The sequence below is a fragment of the Ornithorhynchus anatinus genome, chromosome 2 (genome assembly GCF_004115215.2).
Source record: "Ornithorhynchus anatinus isolate Pmale09 chromosome 2, mOrnAna1.pri.v4, whole genome shotgun sequence".
Lineage (NCBI taxonomy): Eukaryota > Metazoa > Chordata > Mammalia > Monotremata > Ornithorhynchidae > Ornithorhynchus > Ornithorhynchus anatinus.
In genome coordinates, this window is record NC_041729.1 from 117,459,608 (window position 1) to 117,476,649 (window position 17,042).

At 37.2% G+C, this 17,042-nt stretch overlaps 1 protein-coding gene across 1 annotated transcript in view; it reads left to right on the forward strand.

Moving 5' to 3' along the window:
- Nucleotides 1-17,042, forward strand: part of PCDH17 (protocadherin 17) — a 139,775-nt gene that overhangs the window by 33,443 nt on the left and 89,290 nt on the right. Inside the window, exons 3-4 of the mRNA XM_029056423.2 lie at nucleotides 9,192-9,250; nucleotides 9,385-9,557. Coding sequence (XP_028912256.1) covers nucleotides 9,192-9,250; nucleotides 9,385-9,557 — 232 coding nt within the window. The remainder of the gene's footprint in view (nucleotides 1-9,191; nucleotides 9,251-9,384; nucleotides 9,558-17,042) is intronic.

Here is a 17,042-nt window from a genome sequence, read left to right on the forward strand (position 1 = left end):
GGGCCATGTGCATGTCAGTGCCATTTTTGAATGTCACTGACCTTTGGTATATTTTCATATCTGGTATCATGCCGAAAACCGAACCTGGAAGTTACTGGATTCAAAAAGGAAATCCTTCCTCTCAAAATTCCTAAACCAAAGAGAAAAGCAGACTGCTAAAGATAACTCTGCTGGCATCTGGAATGATTATGATTGGACAGTACTGATGAAAGTAATAGTATTATCTGATGTCAAACTAAGGGTCCTTAGATTGCTTGTGTATTCGTGTTCACAGATCATGCCCCTGATGGAGAGAAGTCAGATTTTTTAGCAGTCTTTGTTAGTGTGGCTAATTAAATTAATCCACAGAAAGATCTTGACTGTGTGAATTGTGTTCAAAGAAATGACTCCTATATTTGCTGTTTCTAAGATGACAAATTTTATGAAAAAGAAAATGGATATGAAGGCTTTACTTCTTGAGTTTAATGTAAACTATAACTTTTATTATTTATTTGCTAGTGTAGTTTAGCTAATGGAATTTATTATATGGATTTTTATGATATATATATATATATATGCACTAAATTTGATGTATGGTATTTTAAAATGACTTTATCTGAACTTGCAAATAATAGTAAACAGAGTGAGCTCACAAATGGATACTGATTTGTATTTTAATATAAAAATAAATATTGACATTTATGCATATTTGTAAGCATAGCTTGTTTATAAAGATACTTATTAGATATCAAACTCATTTGCTTGCACATTTTAATCTCTACTAGTCAGAGGAACATGCTTATGATAGTAGTGAGATGCCTAAAATGGTAAAAGTAGGAATATTTACTATGAAATATGTGGCAGAAATTAGAAAGATAAAGTTAAAAATACTCCTATGACTCTGATATGCATTTGGCTTTGAATATGAGACTCCATTCTTGAGTATAAATGTCTTTAAGAATAACTTGGACACATTTTCCATGAAAAAGTCAGTGGTGCATCTTTTTGGATCCCCTGCCAATCAGATAAAATACCTTGGACTGTTTTGTCTCCAGATTATAAGTTTGTCTTTAGACTGTGAACTCACCTCTAGGCTAAGCTCACTGAAGACAATGAATCCATCTACCAATGCTTTTGTATTGTGCTCTCCCAAGTGTAAGTAGAGTGCTTTGCACACAGAAATGCTCAGTAATTACCGTTGATTGATTCACTGATTATGACCTCCAGAAAATGTGCTTAAGCTGTTTTTGAAGTAGTTATGATGGCTTGTATTGAGTCTTCCCTGGTGCCCTTGTGCCCAGTAGAATGCATTGTGCAGTGACTGGTGGGAAGAACAGGTGCAGTCTTTAGTCTCTGAGACCTCAACTGCAGGAGAAACCACTCTAAGCCATTAATCAGTATATGATACTCACTTTGGCTTAGTAAGGGGGATTCTTTACCACTTTATTGTGAAAACTAAGACAAAATGAAAAAAACACCAAATAACAACAACAGCAACAAAAGCAACTCCTTTGCTCAAACACCTTCAAGTATCACCTATATGCTGATGGCACCCAAATCTATATTTCCAGCCCTGATTTCTCTACCTCTCTCCTTTCTCTCATTTCCTCCTGCCTTCAAGACTTCTATACTTGGATGCCCTCCTGTCACTTCAAATTTAATATGTCTAAAACTGAACTTTTTATCTTCCTACTCGAACCCTGTCCTCCTGCTCACTTTCCCGTCACTGTTGATGACCACCATCCTTCCTGTCTCACAAGCCAATAACCTTTTGCATTATCCTTGAATCCTCTCCCTTGTTTAACCCGCATTTTCAAGCCATCACTAAATCCTGTCAGTTCTACCTTCATAACATCGTCAGAATCTTCCCCTTCCACTCCATCCAAACTGCTATTACATTAATGTAAGCACTAATCCTATGCTGCTGTGATTTTTGTATCAACTTCCTTGCTAATTTCCTTGCCTCCTGTCTCTCCCCACTCTAGGCCATATTCCATTCTGCTGACTAGATCATTTTCCTTCAAAAATGTTCAGACCATGTTTCCCCACTCTCCAAGGCTCAGTGGAGAGAGCATGGGATTGGAAGTCCGAGGTCACGGGTTCGAATCCAGGCTCTGCCACTTAGCTGTGTGACTGTGGGCAAGTCACTTAACTTCTCTGTGCCTCAGTTACCTCATCTGTAAAATGGGGATTAAGCCTGTGAGCCTCATGTGGGACAACCTAATTACCTTGTATACCCCAGTGCTTAGAACAGTGCTCTGCACATAGTAAGTGCTTAATAAATACCAACATTATCATTATTATTATTATTATTCAGTGTTTCCCCATCTGCCTCCATCCACATCAAACAAAAACTCCTCATTATTAGCTTTAAAGCACTTAGCCACCTTGCCCCCGCCCCCCCCGACCTCACCTCACTACTCGCCTACTACAAACCAGCCCACACACTTTGTTCCTCTAATGTTAACCTTCTCACTCTACCTCGATCTCATCCATCTCACTGCCAACCTCTCGCCCACATCCTATCTCTAGCTTGGAACTCCCTGCCTTCTCACTTCAGAGAGATAATTGCTCTCCCCCAACTTGAAAGCCTCAACTTCAAAACACATCTCCTCCAAGAAGCCTTCCCTAATTAAGCCCTCCTCTCCTCTGCTCCCACTCCCTCTGAATTGCCCTGACTTGCTCCCTTCATTCATCCTCTCTCCCATCCCCACAGCACATATATCTGTAATTTATTAATTAATTTATTTATATAAATGTCAGTCACACCCTCTGGACTGTGAGCTCATTGTGGGCAGGAAATGTGTCTGTTTGTTGTTATATTGTACTCTCTCAAGTGCTTAGTACACTAAGTGCTCAATAAATACAGTTGAATAAATGAATGAAGGGGCAAACCACAATTGCTTTCTTCACAACTAGACAGACCGGAGTCAGAAAATAGCAGGTGTATCAGAGCAGGGCATTTGCAGTCAAGAACGGTTAATCAGGGGGGCAGATTAGAGGCATCAGAATTCATTTCTAGGCAGATTTAAAGGCCTGATTCCAGCATTTTTCTGACAGCAAAACCGTTCTCCTGTCAGATTCTGCTTTGAGGAGGAAAGACTTCTCTGTAACAAGGTTTACGCAGATCCTGTTTCTGTTAACTATCCTTCAGCGGGCTGTTGAACCTCAACCAGAGATTTTATACTCTTTTATAAAACATTGTATGGGATATAAACATTTTGTTTCATTATTAGGAGAGGTATTACAATATTAGAGCATTATTATTAGTTGGCTAGCATTTTATTTCCATTTTGCAAAGTATTTTGCAACAGTTTTAATTAGCTGTATTTCTAATACTGTTACATCCAGAAAGATATGAGTATCCTACTAGTGACCTAAAGGACACGACCACAGATCTGAAATGGATTATCTCGTGGTCTGTGATTGTGGAAAAATTACTTCCTTCTCTGTGAACAGTAATCCTGCACTACTGCTTAAGCTGTTAAGAAGTATGCTTATTACAGAGTAATTAGGAGGGTCTTCAAACTACTCTACTCAGTGCAGTGTGAAATTTAATTATAATTCATTTTATTTTACAGTATTTTGAAGTTTTCAAAATTCAGCTAAGTGGGTTAGGTATAATGAGATGTTGTAAACTCCCCAAATAACTGCTACGTTCAAATTTGGCTCTATGTAGCTGATCTTAGCCATTTTTCATAACCAGCCATTCTTTAATTCACTGCTGCCCAACAGGCACATAAATGAGGCAACAGGAAATGTGGCTTAGTAAAGTGGCCTAGTACAGAGCACTTCCCACAGTGAGCGCTCAAAGATGTCATTAATTGCTTTAACTAAATGGCAGTGTGGTCTAGTGGAAAGAACGTGGGGCTGGAAGTCAGAAAACTTAAGAGTAGTCCCCAGCTTTGCCACTTGCCTGCTGTCTGACCTAGTATAAATCACTTAACATTCTCTGTGTCCCAGTTTCTTCAAATGTAAAATGAGAATAAAACAGTTCTTCCCTTTTAGACTATGTGTCCATTGTGGGGCAGGCACTGTGTCCAGCCTCATTATTTTATATCTAACCTAGCACTTTGTATGGCGTTGGGTACACAGTAAGCACTCAATATCTCTGAACAAGTCAAAAGTAGATGCACTTTTAGGTACACTGGTGATGTCTGTCATCAAGAACCCCACATAAGCCTCGACCTAAGCTTTCTAGGCAGAAAACCTGGGCAAAAGAATTGATTTCAAGTATTGGTGTTTCTGCAGCATCACTCACTCTCTCCTCCCTGCCAAACATGTTCCCAGTGGGGCATGGAGTAAAATGAGCATATAGGCACATTAAGCTCATACTAGAATTAGATTTATAGATTCTGTAGATATAAAATTGTCTAAAGAAAAATGTAATGCCATATCATTGGGAATGAATTTCAATATTCTAAACATAATTTGTGCAAGTTGATTTTTCTTCTTATTAAATTTTTCTCTAAAACCCTTGACTAAGGTTCTTGGAAAAGATCTTGCTTCTAAACATTACCTATTAGCAATATTAAACTCGGATGACCTTATTTTAATTACAGTTTACAAAGGGAAGCAAGATGGTTTAACTGCTGAAGAAAACAAAGCATTTTCTAGAGATGTCTTTTGTTCTTTAGTTTTGTTTTGTTTAGTTTTGTTTCAAGTTATTGCTATATTTAATTTTTCTGTATTTAGGAATTGATAGAGAGAAGATACATAATTTTCAAAATAATAAAGTACTATGGAAATCATTTAATGAAACAAAAATATATATACATAAATATTGTGTATTTGCCTCTTCACAACATGAAAATGACATTTCTGATATCAAGGTGCTCTAATGTGATTAAATAGTTCCTTTTATATCTAATGCATATAAGCACGTCAAAATAATTCCAAATATATAATGTTAGCAGTCTATAAGTTTTGTGTTATTTGGTGTGGTAAAATTGGAAAGAGAAAAAAGCCTAAAATGCATCCAGAAAAGCTTTTGATTGAAATAATGCTATTACAACTTAAATTTGGTTTCAGTCGTCATTATAAAGAAACAGAATAGCTCAGCTAGATTTCATTTGAATGGTGAATAATCTCCTTAATTTTCACATTAATTCCTTTAATATTTACATACTTTCCTCCTGTTCATCTGCCTACTCTAGTCCTACCATATGCATTACACGGCCAAATTTCCAGGGGACTTTAAACCAGAAAGAAGACAGAAACCCTGAAGATAGAACAGAGAGGAGGAAGTAGAGAGAGATTATGAAGAATGGAAAGAGAGTCCAGGGTTGACAGAGTCTTCTAAATTTTTGGAAAATAATTGCCTATGTAGAAAATTCTCAACAGTGCTCCTAACCATGATGTTGCCAAGACTGAGAAAATCTGGCCCTGTGCTAGAAGGAATATCCCACCACCTTGACCATCGCTTTTTAATAACCTAATCCCAGTCATGATTATTAGGTAGGAATTAGTCTGATCCCTGTATGACAAATGAACTATTGATGGGGAAAAATCAGGGAATTGGAGCTGATAATCTGGTAGATGGGGGCAAAGCAGAATATCTCCATAGAAAGACTACCCTGCCCCCAAAATATCAGTCACATAGTACAGTTCTGGGAGAGAGAAGTAGGTGCAAATGAAGAGGAGCCTCCCATGCTTCTTGATTTAATGCATATATGTCCTAGTTGAATGTTAAATTGGCCACTGATTTGGGCAGTTTCAAACTACTCGATCTACATTACTGATGTTACTGTCCCTCATATTTCAATTTCACTGGTTACCCTTCCTCAGTTATCTAAATAACATATCAAATCTTAATAATGGCTAATGCTGAAAACCTTTTAGCCCATCAAAGCCTTCAGAGCTTCCAGAAAACTTTGTCCAATTAAGTATTTCTTGTTGAAAAAAAAAAAGCAGTTGCAGTTCAACTTTTCATTGAAAACAAATTTCTAGGAAAAACTATCATGGAACACCAAGATCCAGTGATTCGTATAAGCATTTTTTGTTTCTGTGATCACAGAACATAACTCATTTTTCTCTTTTTTTGTATTTATTACTCAAATTTGGTAGTGTATCAACACATTTTACTTTTAATATGAGATAAGAATTATAATATTGGTTCTAAGAATTAGGGTGTAAATCTTGTCTTATGCTATCGAGTCATTGGCGATCCATAGTGAAATCATGGACACACTTCCCCTAGAACGCCCCATCTCCATCTGTAATTGTTCTAGTAGTGTAGCCATAGAGTTTATGTATGTTTAAAATAATGATTTAAAAGTTAACCGTTTCTTCTTGAGATTGTATACCTTATAAAATTAGATTTTGGGAAGGAGAGTATGGCAATCTAAAATCGTTAACATTAAATTTGAATTACTGTGTAGCAATTTAAGAAGTCTTATAGCCTTATCCATTTACAATTCTTATAAAGTCAGAATTTTGAGCATGTTGAAGGAATCCTCTGTGGAAAATGATAGACGAGGCTCGTCCTCTTATTTTTGAGGACTGGAAATCGACACAGGGAATGGATTGTGGGCAGGGAATGTGTCTGTTATTAGATTGTACTCTCCCAAGCGTTTAGTGCAGTGCTCTGAATGCAGTAATCATTCAATAAATATGATTGATTGATTAATTGATAGCAGTGGGTAGTGTAGCCTGAACACTCTCTTCACTTTCTTCCCTTCCTGCTATGCCCCTGATGATGACTAGAAGGCATCAAACAAGTGGGCCATCAGGACTGCAGCACATTGGGAGGCACATGCAAGATTTCCATTAGCAGAACCCATTTCCAATCTGACTGACTGCGGCTTTGTGCCGTAGCTCTTTTCTAGGCCTGTCAGCCACCAGCAACTCTGATCTTTGCCATGCACATTTGCCAGCTATTATTTAAGATTTCTCCTGAGCCTGTTTATCCTGCATGAAATCCTATCTGATTCTTTATTTGAAAACCACCCCAGATGACATAGCCCCAGCAGACATTGCTGCACTCTCTTCTTTGAAATGGTTAGGAAATGGTATTGTGCAGGTATCAGTATTAGAGTTAATAGTCTCAAGTACTGGGTGTAGTGCACTGCACTAGGAGTTGGAAAACTGTACGTTTATAGACATATACATAGAAATAAATAAAAGCATTATTTAATGGGTGCAGATGTTATGGAATTTCTGTTACTGCCTTCCCACCTCCATCCTTTCATGTTGATGGTATCCAACACTCTGTAAAGTATTATCTGTGTAAGCTCAAGTTATTTGACCAAATACCGTAAACTAGACATGGTTCTTATAGTAGTTGCAGATTGAGATCATTATTCTATATAAGTTAAAAAGCAGTACAGGGAAGGCTAGAGGGGACAGTAAAGATGATGCTTGTATTATTTTGAAGCTACCTAATAATTTTTTCTTTAAAAAAATGTTTGAGTAAAAAACTCTATCCTTTGGTCTTTCAGTTTTAGTCCCCTGTTCATTTAGAGTTTCTAGGACATTATTGCCCTGGAACTTCTCATTGGCCATAGTTGGAATATTTTTCAACCTTCACCACAGATACCTACCAAACTAATATCTCTCGAGAGCCTACCCAGTTCATGTTCCGTGGAACCCTTCAACTGCATGTGATAATTCTGATAGTTCTTGTCCAACCCCTTCCTTTCAACTTAGTTGCAAACATAGAATGTATGAGATCATTTATTAAAACCTGATTTCAAATTACTCATCAACATGTTCTTACTGTTAGGGTTCAACTTATAGCCTCATTTTTCTAACAATGACTTGGACAGAGTAGACAAAATAGCATTTATGGGAACAATTCAGTATAGCAGATTCTTTTGTTTGTTGGATTGTACGTTTCAAAATTCAGGAGACCATGACTCACAAAAAGTTTTACTTGGTATTGGGTACTAAACTTCCTCTTACTGGGAATTTAAGCAAACCCTGAGAAGCTTGTATTTTTCCACTTTGCAGTTAAAGTCTCTGAAATTTGAAATCAGTGTAATATGCAAATGAAAAATGTCAGAAGAAACAATTGTTAGTGCAAAGGGGTCCAAATGATGAAAATAATCATAATAATCATAATGAACAGTCCTCATTTCCTTCCATTCTATTTTTCACATCTCCCATGGACAATGAAATAGGGGAAGGGGGTAAAAAGGCCTAATATTTTAAAATTAGTTATTTATGAAATACTGTGCAGATCTTTTCCTTCATTAAGTGTCTCTGTGTTACTTATACACTTTGTTGGATAATCTTGTAAAACCTGTAGTTTCTCCAAAGTGCAATGGATTGATTTGAAGAGAATTAGCAAACAAGAGAACCTTTGTCACTAGGTCAGCTGCAGGGAGAAATGGCATGTATGAATGTACAGTAGTCTCTGTGAAAGATCTAGTCTCTTTCTCCCCAAAAGCTCCTAATTGAAGATACAAGGAGAGTTCAGTCTTTTTTGGCAACTTTCCAAATCAGTCTGTATGCCATAAAAAGTACTGGTTCTATAATTTGTTCACTTGCAAGGTCACAAATACTTAAGACATGACGTGCATTCCCCCTTTTAAACATTCGAACTCCCCATATATTTTAGAAGTGTTTGCCTTCCAGAATTTTGTATTTTATTGTTTGGATGCAATTTCTGAACTTGAGATGTGTCTACTAATGAGGATGAAAATCAAGTATAACACTCATATTGAACCATATGTGTAGATCTTGCCTTGAATAATGGCAGAATTAGAAGGAAAGTCTGAGGAAAGATCACTCTAAACTGTTTTCTTTCATTCAAGCACAACTTGGTTTATGTCCTTAAATAGTATTTCAGCAATGAGGATGTCAGGATCCTGGCAGATGATGTATTTATGATTAGAAATGAGTATTATTAAATAATTCACTTTTTTAATATGCCAAATTAGGTCACTTTTTCCCCTCCTCCACAAATATCCAATCTTAATATCTAACTAATGAAACAACATAAGCAGTGTCATCCATCAGTTACTAACAGAGAATGCCAGTTATGACAGCCTCATTGTTTACTTTAGCAGGTAATTTGTGGACTGGAATCATTTAATTGTTCTGAGTACATAATTACATGCCAGGATTTTCCGATTTAATTAAAATGTACAAATCTGAAGATTAAGGGAATTTTTGAATTATTAATCATTTCTCCACTAGGAAATCTTGTTGCTCTGCAGGAGATTTGTCCAATGTACAACTATACGTATTTTTTTCCTTCTCTTTCACAGACAGACAATTTTCCCGCAGAGCCCAATTACATGGGCAGCAGGCAGCAGTTTGTTCAAAGGTAAGGCCTATTAAATAACTTTCTCAGCTTCCCCATTTGCATTCGTGTCAAAATTGCTTTGCTAGTATTACAGTTCAGATTGAAGGCAATAAAGAAACCACTCTCTTTTCTTTTTTGTCTCATATGTATTTCAGTAGCTCCACATTCAAGGACCCAGAAAGGGCTAGTTTGAGGGACAGCGGACATGGGGACAGCGATCAGGCTGACAGTGACCAAGACACTAACAAAGGCTCCTGCTGTGACATGTCTGTTAGGGAGGCGCTCAAGATGAAAACTGCTTCAACTAAAAGCCAACCACTCGAACAAGGTGAGTCAAATCTCCAGTTCCTACAAGTGTAAGGCATGATTAAAGACTTATAAGTATTGCAGTTGCAGTGGCTAGCAATTGTAAAGCCATTGGTGGTATATCGAAGGAAATAGCAAATCTTGCAGATGTTCCTGAACAGTACCCACTGCTCCATGCCTCTCTAAATAACATTATGAAGCTAAACAGTAGTAATCATACTCATTTATCTTCTTAGGGAGTATGTCTTCCAAATAAGCACTTTTCCTAAATAATCAGTTTTACCTTATCTCCAATGAGCATTTCTAGACGTGTGTCATATGTTGTCTTTATGTCAGCATATTTATAGAATATCCTAATTAAATAGTTTTGAAATCAAGACTTTTTTTAGTATTGTTGACCCTAACACTGCAGGAATCCAGCATTGCATCCTCAAGACCTTCAGAGGGGAGAGCACCTGTTCTAGCTGGAATACTTGGTTAGTGCTCCTATTCTGCTGTGCAGTTTCTTAATTGTGACTCTGAGTGTGCAGTGTCAGGATGATGTGTGGAATCACAGGAATGACTTCCGTGCCCAGTGCTGAATCACCACCAGAATAGTCCAGCCAACTGTCCCCTGAACGATCCCAAGTGCCAGTGGGGAGATACCTGCAACAGATACTTCCTCATGTTCCTGTCCATGGCACAGTGGAGACATATGGTTCTCCACTTGTGAAGGGCTGTGTCCCATCCTTTGTCAGAAATACCATAAATACCTTGTTTTCCCTTCTTCCAAGATAAGAAAGTTCAGCTGAAATCAGAGGAATACAGGACTTATTTAGCGATGAGGAGGAATAATTGCAAGAGATTTTGGCTGCATTGTTCAATGTATGTTGTGGACATCGGCTTAAATGTTAATATTAGGAAGGCCAAGCATTGATTTAGCCTGATATTCAGCACAGTAATTTCATTTATATACAAAGAAGAACAAATGTTTACAACTTCCATAAAATATTGATTAATACCCTAGCATTGTTTTATAAGCAGACCTTATGAAAATTGAGCATGATCCTTTTTCTAAAGAATGTCTCTAGAGGGGACTCTACTTATTTTGATAACTTCTACTTTAAAGAAACTTTGCATTTCCTTATTAGTCCAGCCAAACAGAATTCAGAGAGCACTATGGGGATTAGTTGGCCACTTGAATATTTTTAGACATATGAAAAGGTAAGATTATGTTAATTTGATTGTGGATTTGTGAAGCTGGTAGTGGCAAAAATATGTAATAAAATGGGTCTCATGGTGTTTAAGAATGTTTAAAAATTGATTAATTAATCTTAATGAGAGGCTATATTTATAATTAAGTAGAAATTAATAATGAACCATTTTATTAATTACTGATTAATTTGGAACTGTATTTTTCCCTACAGTACAGTCTGATCTGAAGCATATTCATCAGCAAATACATGCTCTAGTTCATTTTTCTGATCATGTTGAGATTGCAGTATAATTTTTGCTGCGTAGAGCATTTAACATGCTGTAGTGTAATTATTCCATAAGTATTTGAGACTTGACCTCCCATAAGGCCTTTTTTTGAAAGTAATAAATTCCAGAATGATTACATTTTTATGACCTTTTACCATGGTAACTATGTGCTTATATTTGGACATTGATCTTTATAAAGGTGCAGATTTCAACCTTGTTTTATTTTTAAAAAGCTATTTGAACACTGATCAAAGTTTTTTAGTTCTTGCACAGGTAACTAAGAACAACATCTGCAGATGTTTATATGGAAAACGATCCCAGGGACTGAAGTAGGTTATGGGTTGGGCCACGTGAAATGATTGGATTTTTGTAAAAGATTAAATTGGTAGAATTTGAACATATGTGCACAGACTGAATCAAGACGGGATATATTTTCCAGTAAACAATGAAAAAAAATAACTAGCAAGCAGATTCTGGTTTTAAAGCTTATATTTGTAAAATTGCATAGAGTTAGTCAAAGGTTTGCATTCGTCATCACATCTGGTTGAGGAGCCTATTCATCACAAAGCAACTCATGCAAACAGTTCACGTTAATTCTTCTCCAAACATAAATTGAACTGTAGCTATAAAGAGATGGACAAGCAAAAAATACACTATGAGGGTGGAAAAGGAAAGTATGTAATTTTGAGCTAGAAAACTAAAAAACTGCCTCTCAAATTATGCTGCAAAGAATCAGTCAGAAAATCAATAGTATTTATTGAGCTTCTGTGTACAAAGTGCTGTACTAAACTCGTGAGTACATACCTGATTCCTGCCTGCCCTCAAGGAGTTTTCAATTGAAGAAATAATAATAGCCATCATTTTTGGTGATCTTGACAAACAATTACTGGTGACTGGACAGATAGCTGAGCACTTTATCCCAGCTAAGGCTGAAATATATGTCACATTTATTCATTTAAAAACATTTCCTTACAGGCAAGAAATGTGTCTTGTGTTTCTGTTCTACTTTGTAGTACTTAATAATAATCATAATAAGATATATTGCAATGTGTCAAGCACTGTTCTAAGCACTGGGGTAGATACAAATTAATCGGATCAGACCCAGATCGGGCCACAGCACTTATGTACATCACAGCAGTTATGATATACATACCTGTAATTTATTAATTTATATTTATATTAATGTCTCTCTCCCCCCTCTAGCCTGTAAACTCACTGTAGGCAGGGAATGTATCTATTTATTGTTATACTGTACTCTCCCAAGCACTTAGTACAGTGCTTTGCACACAGTAAGTGCTCAATAAATACAATTGAATGAATGAATTCATGAGAGTAGGAAGGAGAACAGGTATTGAATCCCCATTTTATAGTTAAGAAAACAGGCACAGAAAAGTGAAGTGACTTGCCCAAGGTCACACAGCCAGCAAGTGGCAGAGCTGGAATTAGAACCATACTCTTTCATCTAGGCTGTACTGCTTCCCAGTACCATGCATCGCATTCACAAGGCACTCAGGAAATACCACTACTTTAAAGGTTATTATAGAGGCCTACCTACAAGTGTTGTGTCAAATTTAATGAATAGAGTAGAAGAAAATGTGTTTTGGGGTTCCTTAGACTTGGTTGCTGATGGAAAATATATGTGGAATGTAGGGTGGAGATAGCATACCAAGTAAATATGTTATTGAAGGAAAATTGAATCTGAAGGAAAAATGTATAAATGATTTGTTTCATTGTGCCAATATATGAGAAAAATCAGAAAACCAGTGAAAGATCTTTTATTAAAACTAGAAAAGTGACCTCTATAGCAAGTGTTACTTATACACTTTACTCTGTCCAAATCTTCCCTGACCTTTTGCCTACCTTAGATACTGGGGACCATTCTCTTCTCCTGGAATCATTATCTAACCTTGTCTTCTCCTACACTGCTCTCCTCTGCCTCTCTACTGATCTTTTTTAGTCCCTTTTACTGACTCTTGCTTTGTTTCCCACCTCCTGTCCGGGGGGTTGGTTCTTTAAGACTCAAGGCTGAGTCCCTGTCTATTTTCACACCCTTGGAGAACTCATCCAACTCTGATGTCTTCAAGTACCATTTCTGTATGGACGACTACAAAATGTAGCTCACTAGCCCTGACCTCTCTTTTTCTGTAGTCTCTCACAGATGTCTACCTCCAGGTCTTCTCAATTTGGATATCCTGCCAGCATCTCATGCTTAACATATCCTCATCTTCCCTTCTAAGTCTTTTCCTTCAGCTAACTCTCCCATTGCCTTTGACAACATCACTGTCCTTTCCATTTCTGAAGCTTGCAATTTTGGCATTATATCCTTGACTCCCTCTCTTTCAATACTCATATTTAGTCTGTCACAAAATCCTGTTGCCTCATCTTCCACATTTCCAAAATCTGCCACACCCTCTTCTACTGAACAACTAACCCAGGCACTTTCCAGCTTGAATACACAGTAGTCTTCTTGTTGATCTGCTAGCTTCACTTCATCAGTTCATACTTCACTCTGACCAAATCATTTTTCTATAGTTTTGTTTACCCACATCTTCCCAGTCCTAAAAAGGACCTCCATCTCTGCACCAAGGAGAAATTCCTAACCACTCCATCAACTCTCTCTCACTTTCTCTCTCTCTCTCTCACTTTCTCTCTCTCTCTCTCCCCCCCCTCCTAAAAATTCAGTTTCTTTTCCTATTATTTGCATTCTGGGTTTCTCTCAAAATCATTTACTTCCTGTCCTTAGAGTCCCCCTATTCTTTCACATCCACCAGACAGACCACTTCTCTCTCCACCTTCAAGGATTTTCTAAAATGATATTGCCTACAAGAAGCCTTCGTGATTAAACTTTCTTTCCCACTTCATTAAGGCCTCCTACTTGCAATTTGAGCACTTCCTCATCACTAAACACCTGGTCACTCACTCCACTCACTCACTCACTCCACTCCACTCAAAGTGCACTTATACCTTTCCATATATTCTCTGTTGCTTACCTTTATCTGTAATTTATTTTAGTGTCTGCTTCCCCCACTATATTGTAAACTGACTGTGGTTTGTTAATAATAATTATGGTGATATTTGCGAAGCACTTATTTTGTACGGAGTACTGTACTAAGTACTGTTGTAGATACAAGATAATCAGGTTCCACATGGGGCTCACAGTCTAAGTAGGAGGGGAAAAAAGGTATTGAATTCTCTGTTTTGCAGATGAGGGAACTAAGGCACAGAAAAGTTAAGTGACTTGGCCAAGGTCACCCAACTGGTACATGCGGGAACCAGTATTAGAACATAGGTCATCTGACACCCAATCCCATGCTGATTTCAATAGGTCACACGGCTTCCCTGTCTACCAAATCTGTTGTACTCTCCCAAGTATTTATTACAATTCTTAAACAGATAAACCCTAAATAAAGACTACTGATTGATTAACATGTTGCTAATACCTTAGGTCCATGAAAAATGAATGAATTGTTCAAGCTCTGTAGCTATAACTTTCTTTCACCCATCATTATTCAGAATTTTCCCCATTCTCCTCCAGACCCTTCTCATTTTCCTTACCAATGTTATTTCCTCTACTTCTATATTTATTTATTTTTGGTTTTCTTTAAGCACTTACTGTGTGCCAGCCACTGTTCTAAATGCTGGGGCAGATACAAGCTAATCAGGTAAGACACTGTCCATGTCCCACATGGGGTTCACAATCTTAATCCCCATTTTATGATCATGTAATTGAGGTACAGAGAAGTTAAATGACTTATCCAAGGTCACATAGCAGACAAATGGTGAACGCGGGATTAGAACCTAGGTACTTCTGACTCCCAGGCCTGTGCTCTCTCCAATAGGCCACAGTGCTTTTTTCTATCTTTCTATTCCTTAGACCCTTTTTTTGTTCTGTAACAGTTCTTATCTTTCTTTCTTATTACTGTTGTTCCTACATTTCTGTTGACTTGTCTGGCTTTAAATTCCTGGTTATCACTAATAAACACCTCTCACACCCAACATGACCCTCGGAAGCACAATATTCTTTTTTGTAAGACTTAATCAAAATAGTTGAGGTTTTGATCTTTCATTTGGCTCACAACAGTGTAACTTTAACTGTCTTAAGAATATTTTTAGAATTTGATCTTCTACCTAACAAAAGTCTCTAGAAAGTCTTTGCTTTAGGTTACTGGTGAATATTTTTTCTCCTCTTGGCAAGATTTCAATATTTTCTCCCTAAAATTAATCGTGCTTAATTAATACTTGAATAACAAATTTGCATATTTTATAAATTTTGACTTTTAGCTCAGTCATTTATTAAGCTTCTAAATTTTTACAGAATTGTAATGTGGATGGTGAAGCCAAATGAGAGAAATTCTAAGGCACAGTTTTTGTTGAATCTTTCCCTAAAATGATTGCTGTATAAATAATAGTTATTAAAATGCTTATCCCAATTCCTTGTGTTACTGTAATCCCCCTGCTTTTCTTGATGATGGACATGTGGCCCAAACTGGGATTTCATATTGTCTCCTGGATTATGTGTTTTAGAGACCTCCTGTGCACTAAAATGGTGGTACCCAGACTGTCCACTTGCAGTATTAATAGTTTTTATCTCTGTAAGCTCAGAAGAGGTCATACATTTCTCATCTCTTTAGTCCCAGATCCCAAAACAGAGTAGGAATCAAGTGGTTTGTGGGGGCTTTCCTAACTCCAGTAATTTAGTGAAGAATCAAGGAATGCCTTTTTGTACTCCTTTCTTCTCTTCTTTTTCTTATCCTCACCCTCTGCCTTACTGCATTGATGGGAATTACAAGAGAAGTATTTTTTCATGTTCTCTAGGAAGAAAAGGAAAAATATCAAGTGTCAAATAAGCATATAACATGTGTATATAAATGCAAAAAACACAATAATTAATGATATTCAGGTTGCAACAAAATAGTGAGGGTTTTAATAAAAATTTAGAAAGCTGGGAAGGACTCCAAGAACACAAGGTGGTATTTAGAGGGAGAAGTCACCATCAGATATGGAGAATTCAGATGGGGTGATTGGAATCTGGATTTACTGGCATTTTTCTGTTCCTCAGAGTCTTCCAATTTAGATGTTTACAGTTTTATTGAATTGTTTCTTAATTACTGTCATTCATTTAGGCATTTTTGCAGTCTTCCTTGCTATTCTGATTTACTTGCAAATAGTAAACCATTAAGACAGATGACAAGGAGAATGACCAATCATACTGTTTCACCAAGCATCTTTTTTGCCTCCTTCAAAGGCAGAGAACTGTGTAGGATGGAACATTGGCTCAATCCAGTATAGCATTTTTATTCTTATGGTCAAAATGTTTGATAAAATGGGCTTCCAATCAGCCATTACTATTTATTGTCCAGGTGTAGCTTCCTTGCTCATTTCTCCAGATTTAACATTTCTTGAAAGGAGTTGGATGAAGACCAGCTTATTATATCAATCAGACCTAATGGTTGGGGATGAGTGGGGTGAAGACCTGTAACCTGTGAATTGAAAAGGCAACTCTTCTGCTTGGTGCTAATTCTGTCAGATTGTTGACCTCACACTTTCATTTGAAAGGGAATCATTTCATTTGAAATGTACATAGCCGTATGAAACCTCTCACAATTAGTTCTCCTCTGTGATGACCTTAGGAATTTGGAATTCTACATGACTGATTGGAATCAATCAATCAACCAATAGTATTGAGCTCTTACTGAGTCCAGAGCACTTGGGAGAATACTATAGAGTTGGTAGACATGTCCTTGACCCCCACAAGTTATGGGTAGGAGGGACAGTGATTTTAATATACATAGATGTTACAGATATGTGTGTGGTATGGGGATGAGGATGGAGTGAATACAAATTCCCAAAGGGTACAGTTCAAAATGCATAGGTGACACAGAAGGAAGAGGGAGTGGGGAAAAGAAGGCTTAATTGGGAAAGCCCTCTTGGTGGAGACGTGACCTTAATAAGGCTTTGAAGGTGGGGAGAGCGGTAGTCTGTCATATATAGAGAGGTAGGGACTTCTAGATCAGAAGGAGGACATGAGAAAAGGGTTGGTGGCAAG